Genomic DNA, 7662 nt, shown 5'->3' with positions numbered 1-7662 from the left:
CTTGCCTCTAGCCTCTTTGCAGGGAGTTCTGCTGAAGGGTTCCATGCTGGGCCTGCGCTCTGGGTCTATTCAGGATCCGGAGGTCTCACTCACTCGCCAGGCCTGCACTCTGGGTCTGTTCAGGATCCCTCCAGGCCCTGGTTGTCTCACTCACTCGCCAGGCCTGCGCTCTGGGTCTATTCAGGATCCTGCGGCCTGGGTCGTCTCACTCACTCGCTGGGCCTGTGCTCTGGCATCCTCATTGTTTTTAAGAGATCCTTTCTTATCTTTTCACTAGCTGCACCAGCATCTTCAAGATCTGAAATTCTGTCTTCACTTTCACTTAATCGGTTTTGCAAGCTTGTGATTGAGATTTTAATTTCCTCTATATCTCTTTGACTCTGCTTCATGCGATCTATTTCTTTCCTGTATTGCTCATTCAGGGAATCCATCATTTTTCTAATCTCCTCTATTTTTTTTATCAATGTCTTTAGAAGCAGTTATAAATTCTTTTACTGCAGTATGTTTTTCAGATTGGGTTTCCTCCCTATGTTTCTGTAGTTGCTTCTTTACTTCAGATGCTATGAGTTCTGAGAATTCTTTTTTTATTTCAGAAAAGAATTGCACTGTGAGTTCCTCTATAACTTTCTACTGCTGCTTATTTACTATTGATGCTCTTAATTCATGCATTTGAGCCGAGCTAGTGTCCTCTGCACTTGTTCTGGGTGGGCATTGGGTTTCCTCCATATGTTTCTGCATTTGATTCTTTACTGCAGATGTTATTAATTCAGGGATTTCTTTTTTTGTTTCCAATCTGAGTTTCTCTATACCTTTCTACAGCTTTATTTCAGAAGCCATTGATTCATTGCTTTCAGCTGTGTGGTTCCCAATTTGTTCTGTGTTAGTGTCCTCTGCACTTGTTACGGGTGGGCTTGGGTTCTGAGGTTGCATTTTTTTCCTTCTCATCATTTTGTGTAGCACTGTCTTCTGACCTTTGTTGTAGATCTTCGTTGTAGTTATAACCTTAGCATATATTGTAGTTCAGGTTCAGATCTACAGAGTTTGGATTTATCCAGCTGTGCCTTGCTTGGGTCTGGCTGCTGTGCTTAGTTCCTTCCTGCTGCTGCCCTTGGGGGTGAACCTGTTATGCCCCTCTGGCAAGATTTTATGCTCCTGGACTAGCTGGGTGGTTCTATCGTCTGCACTCTCTGCACGGATTGCAGCTGCGTCCCAAGGGAGGTCTCACCCATGCTGTGCCTGGGCTGGGACCAGTACTAGGTGCCGCCAGTGCAGGGTAGCCAGAAGCTCTCCCACACACTCACTGGGACTGGGCTAGGATGGGTCTGGGGGTTCCTGAAACGCGGCAGAAATTCCTACTCATTGGGCGTGGTGGGGGAGGTGCTGCGGAGTGGTGGGGGGAATTCCAAGGGGGGTGGAAGAGTGTCTCACCCATGCTGCCCCTGGGCTGGGATCAGTAGTAGGTCCCGCCAGCGCAGGGTAGCTGGAAGCTCTCCCACACACTTACCAGGCCTGGACTAGGACTGGGTCTGTTTGTTGTCTTTTTGAGACAGGATCTCCCTATGCAGTCCAGGCTAGCCTTGAGCTCGCTTTGTAGCCCCGGTTGACCCCATTTTTTATCAGGAAGTCATTGGTTGCTTTGTATATTTTATTATTTGCATCTAAATGTCCCTCCAAAGTCTCATGCATTCATGGGGCAGCCTTCTAGAGGTTTTAATTGATTCATAGCGCAGTGCTGTTACAGCAACATCAACATCAACAATAAATAAATAAATAAGACAATGTACATCTCAGAACCCTCTGAGGTAAGTACTATTTTATTTTCCTGATGCTGAAGATCAAATCCAAGGCCTCACACATGTTAGGCAAGTGGTCGAAGACTGAGTCACTGTCCTATCTTATAAGTAATGCTATAAACAAGCAGATAAAGTAGAGATGAAAGTAACATTTTCCCCAGGTCACGTTGTCAGCAAATGGAAAGCAGAGCTTTGTACCCAGGCAGCACTGATATTCATATCTTAACCACAGTACTGAAGGCCAGTGGCTAGGAGGAAGATTTCGGATCACACAGAGCAGAGTGGTTTGGTCCTTTGTTGAGATTCATCTTTACCAGAAGTTGACAAGGCTTCTCATTCAGAAGCTGCCTTCCAGAGCTTGGTGAAAGAGATTGCCCAGAATTTCAAAACTGACCTGAGGTTTTGGAATGCAGCCCCTGGGCCTTCAGGGGGCTAGTGAAGCATACCTGGTGGTTACTTGAAGATCCCAGTCTGTGCTGACCACACCAAGAAAGTCACCTTGATGCCCAAAGACATCCAGCTGGTTCAACAGATATGTGGGGAGAGCTTAAGCAAAGGCAGTTGTTATGGCATTTTGAACGTAGTGTAAATTCTGTAAAATACTTTGCTTGAACTGGTGACTTTTTGTAAGGAATTGTCTCTCATATGTTGCATTTGTACTTGAGTCATTCCACCTCCTACGAGGGTGAGTGGGAAGCGCATGACTGTTCACAGACTCAGGGATGTGAGCGCTGTTGCTCAGGAGCGACGAGGTGCTGATACACAGGGCATGGCTGGCAGTTCTGCTCCTGATGCATGTTTCTGTATGTTAGTGACTCACTGGGTGGCTGTGCAGGTAACAGAATTGATAAATGTGTGCAGAGTCCTTTTGCATTAAAACTGGTCATGACTTGATCCAAGTGTTGAACCACAGTTATGCATCCCAGTCTCACCATACATAACTACAGTGGGCTTCTTCAGGGATGAAGATGCAAGTCTTAACCACAGTTTAACTTCCAGTGTACTTAAACAGGTAAACCTGGCACCTATAGACAACACTATGTGCGTTTATAATAGCTTCTCTATATACTGTTATGTCAACATTTTTAAAATCAATGTTTTACATTCACAAGTGAAAAAACACACTTGCACCAATTGCATATTATGCAACAAAAAATCGTCCAAAACTAGGATAGCATGGGAATATTGCTTACTATTAAGTGAAAGCAAGCAGAATATCAAATCACATGTAGTGCTTGAAACTTGTTTAAGCTAGAGTGCGTTTGGGGAAAAAGCCTTATGTGTATTTGCTTTTCAAACTCAAATCTTGCTTCTCATTTTTTGAATTCCTATTTTTATTTCAGTTTTATGTTTTTGTTCATGCTTTATGCAATGGTATTAGTGCTTGATTTATAGTCCATATCCAAATTAGTGGGCTTCTTTTATTCTGAAGAGAGAAAGAAAGAAAATAAAATAACAAAAAAGCAGAATTTCAGAACAGGATAGTAGAAAAAATAAATAAATAAGCAACAGGCTAGTAGAAAAAAACAATAGTAGGATAGTAATAACTAATACAATAATAACTAATATATTACATATTGTTATCTTCATTGTAGTTATTCAGAGTACAAGGTATGGGCAAGAAATATTGTTCAAATAGTATTTGCATAAGCCTTTTCAATCAAATAAAAGAAATTAGCTGTATAACTATCTTAATTATCTCATTTGTGTATTTCTTCCTTTTTCCATCTTTCATTCCCTTTTCCTCAACCCAATTTTACTTTTCTTCTTAATTTAGAATCTCTATTGTAAATTTGGGGTCTTATTTAGTCATTCATTTTCTCTCACTAGTGAGCCAATATGGTGTTTACAGCTGTGGGTCTGATGTAATTCACTTATGAGTGTGGTCTTGAGTTGTGTCCATTTACCTGTAAAAGTCTCATATTTATACTTCTTTATGACAGAGTACTCCATTGTATTAAAAAGAAAAAAAAAACCCTACATCTTTTTTATCCATTCCTCAGCTGATGGGCATTTGAGTTATTTCCAACGGTTAGCTATTAAAAGTTGTGCTGCTGTAAACCTAGGCATGCAGCTGGCCCATTCCAAGCAAGGGACCCCAGTGATTTTTAAGTGATAGGAACATATGTTACTATTGTAGCAGAAAATGCTCCCCCAGCCAGTAGACTTCAGTTTGTTAGTTGTTCCAAATCTGGTTGTTCCTGTCTCTTACAAATGCTGATCACTGTGACCCATAGCTGGGTCACTGATCACTGTGATGACACTGTGTAAGCCAATCCCCAGCTGACATGCCATTCTGCTTGCTTATCCCATAAAAGCCCCAGACCACCAGAAACCAGAGCCTGATATTCTGGGAATGATCCCAATTAGCAACCCTCAACATAAATCTGCCTTCAAGTCCTGGGTGTCTTTTCAGTGTTTCTGTTCGCTGTTGCACTATAACACTGCTGTTCTGAGCTGAGGCGGAGGAGTGATAGAGTAGCGTGGCAATGTTTCTCCAGTAATTACTTGAACGAGCAGGGAGACCGGGTGTATACATTGAAGAAATTTGACCCAATGGGACAACAGACATGCTCAGCCCATCCTGCTCGGTTCTCCCCAGATGACAAGTACTCGCGACACCGAATCACCATCAAGAAGCGCTTCAAGGTGCTCATGACCCAGCAGCCGCGCCCTGTCCTCTGAGGAAGGTTCCTCCTGTCTCCTGTTTCGTCTGCCTCCTGCTGCCCTTCGAGACTCCATAACCAGCCGTCAGTCCGTGAGCCCTGAAGGCTTCTTACCATCAGCATCTTTGGAATCCAGTCTCTTCATTGCCTTTGATAATGCAGTGTGTGGCAGTAATGGTGGCATCCCCGTTAAAGGAAGCATGTTTTGAATTATTGCCAGGTCATTAGAGATAAAATAGTTCGAAAAAAAAAAACACTGCTGTTCTAAGCACTAGAAACTACTCCATTTTCCCATTTAGCCATCTGAGTAGGCCGTGCAATTACACCAGGAGACACAGAAATGCCAGGGCACGAGTAAGTCATAGCTGGGATTCATATTCAGGAAGCATGACTCATTGACCTCACTTTCATTCACCAACTTTTTAAAGAACAAAGTGTTATAAACTGTATCCTTTAAATAAAGTATGTGCTGGAGATTTGATTTCATTCCATTCTGTGACCTCATGAGAGGGAAGGGGAAGGTGAGGAAAGGATAACGGAGCAGAAGGGAAAGCAAGAGCTGGCAGCAGGATGAGGATGACTGTGCCTTGAGGGTCGAAGCATCACTTCCGTTTCCTGACCTTGCTTTTACAAGTGTATTCAACAAATAAAGCAGTGAGGAGCTGTGTGCAGTGTGCCAAAGATGCAGTAATGAGAAGTAAGAAGATAGCTCCCTAATCTCTGTGTAGCCTAGCGTGGTGTATTCCGAAGGAATAGTGTGCTGGGGACCGTGGGTCAGCCTCCACTCGAGGAAGGCAGGCTGGCTTCTCCCATACTTGTCCATTTTAAAGGATGTGCTAAAATGAAAGAAACCGCTTTTACTGCTATCCTTCATTTTCCCATGCCTAGTTCTTTTTATGTAAGATTCAGTCATTGTTTCTATAATATTAGGGATTGACCTCAGCGCTTCATGCATGTCAGACAAGCAAGCATTGTACCGCCAAACTATGTCCTCAGACCTTTTTAATTTTTATTTTGAGACAGGGTCTCACTCTACATTGCCAAGTTGGACTCAAGCTTGTGAGCCTCCTGCCTTAGCCACTAAAGTCTCAGCTGGGACTTCAGGCATACACTCTCATGGCCAATAAGCTTCAGTAAACTGACAAATGTATTAATTAGCACAACCCACCATTGGAGACTATGTCATAGGTTTCTGTTTCTGCTTGTGTTGCAAACAAAGATATGATCTTTTCAAAGATGTTTAATAATGCATTGTCTAGAGCAAAAGGCAAGTTTCTCCTTCTAGAGCAAAAGGTTGTTTTCTGTTCTGTATTGTAAAGACAATTTTTCCTTTTAGAGTAAAGGGCAAGCAAATCTACTGCCCTTTATAAAAGACACAGGTTTCTGTTCTGGACATAGCGGCTCATGCCTGTAATCCCAGTACTCTGGGAGACTTGAAGCAGGAGGTTCAACAACCCCAGCCCAGGCATAGCAACTTAGTGGAACCCTGGATGTAGCTCTGTGCAGAGGTCCTGAGATCAGTCTCTAGTATTAAAAAAAAAAAAAAAAAAAAAAAAAAAAAAAATTTAAAAAACCTACATTCCCTTAGCTTGGTGTTCCTCAGTTCTAAAACAAATGTGCTGCATGCCCAGGATTCATGTGTGCCCCTCGTCACTCCTGCAAGAGTGGATGTGTGATGCTCATGTTGCCTGTAGTGTTGTGAGTGGTCTTTGTTCTCTGACATGGGGGTTTTGTGTCTTCTGCCAGTATATTAGGGTTCACTAGAGCAACAGATTTAACAGAATTTTATACCTATGTTACATATGAGGGAGGCACAACAGTGCACATCTGCAAAGTGTCAAAGATGGGAGAATACAGAAGAATTGTCTGTGTGGTGGAGATCTGAAGGATCCAGTCGAAAGTCGGGGGCGTGGAGCTCACTGAAGAGCCCTGTAGAAGTCCACACCAGGAAGATGAAAGGTCTATGCAGGAAGACTGCAGCCTGTGTGGGAAGCCCGAGGATGGATGCCCAAAGGCGATGGCAAAGATTGGGGCTCCTTCAAAGAAGCAGAAGTGAAATTTCTTTCTTCTTTCCCTTTTTATTCTATCAAGGCTACAAGCCTCTTGGTTGGTGCCAACCATGTCTAGGGTGGGTCTTCCCTCTTCAGTAACTCAGTCACCCAGGCACACAGAACCATGCTAAACCAATCAGCCAGGTATTTCTTATTCAAATTGATACCACACTTAACTATCACAGCCAGCACCCGTGACTCAGCAGCAGACTAACTTATCTTGTAAGATGGGTAAAATCTGAGCTCCTACACAGTTCTTGACAAGCACAGTTCTTCAGAGCACAGATCCTTTGGTGCAGCAGCCTGCTCCCTCATGTCTCTGTGCCTTTGCTCAAACATCACACGGGGACTCATACTTTATTGACTTTTCTGTGTTTTGTGTTTTCACTCATCCCTTCTTTGAAATTTGTTCATGGTGTTTTATCAGTGATTCATTCCTCTTAGTGGCTGAGTAAGTGGTCCTTATAAGTGATTTTCAAATTGGGCCCAAGTGATAGTTCAGGAGACTAAGCACCTGCCTGGCAAGTGCAGGGTCCTGAGTTCAATCCCTGGTATACCACATACACACACACACACACACACACACACACATACACACAAAGTGATTTTCAATTTATTTCCATTCTTCTGTTGATGGATATTTCTAGTATCAGGATTAAAAGAACCACAGACATTCACATATTTAGTAATATTTTATCACATGCAAGACATTGGGAATTAATCATTGTGGAGATGCTGGATTGTGTTACATTCAACTGAAGAGCGTTCATTTTTGTGTCAGCAGACAATTGTCTGGACTCATATTTCTGTCTTGCCAAAGGCAGCAGCCGAAATTTCTGTCAGCTTTCAACCATTCAGCTGTTGCTTTCCATGACTAGCACCCCTTGTAGACTCCTCTGCACATGTAAAGTCAGCTGAAATTTGAAGTGAGATTTGTCATACATTTTAAGACTCCTGTTTTGTGTCTCTAGGCCTGCTTGAAGGATCCTTTCTTCTTTTCAGGTTGCTTAGGCATCCCCATACTCTGCCTGTTGACACCCCAGGCCAGCAAAAGCGCCCCTCATTCTGAAGTTCTAGCATCCTTGTATTCAGGCAAAGGCTTTTAAATGACGCCTGCCCAGGATTCCCTTATTTCAGCGCTTGTCTCCCCAG

General features: G+C 43.0%; 1 protein-coding gene across 1 annotated transcript in view; it reads left to right on the top strand.

Moving 5' to 3' along the window:
* Positions 1-4478, top strand: part of LOC101578527 (RNA-binding protein 45) — a 43307-nt gene extending 38829 nt beyond the window's left edge. The window contains exon 7 of the mRNA XM_012515471.2: positions 4314-4478. Coding sequence (XP_012370925.2) covers positions 4314-4478 — 165 coding nt within the window. The remainder of the gene's footprint in view (positions 1-4313) is intronic.
* The last annotated feature ends 3184 nt before the right edge of the window (positions 4479-7662 follow it).

This window comes from Octodon degus, unplaced genomic scaffold (assembly GCF_000260255.1).
Source record: "Octodon degus isolate 3935 unplaced genomic scaffold, OctDeg1.0 scaffold00065, whole genome shotgun sequence".
In the NCBI taxonomy this organism is placed as follows: domain Eukaryota; kingdom Metazoa; phylum Chordata; class Mammalia; order Rodentia; family Octodontidae; genus Octodon; species Octodon degus.
This window is presented reverse-complemented; position numbering and strand designations above follow the sequence as displayed.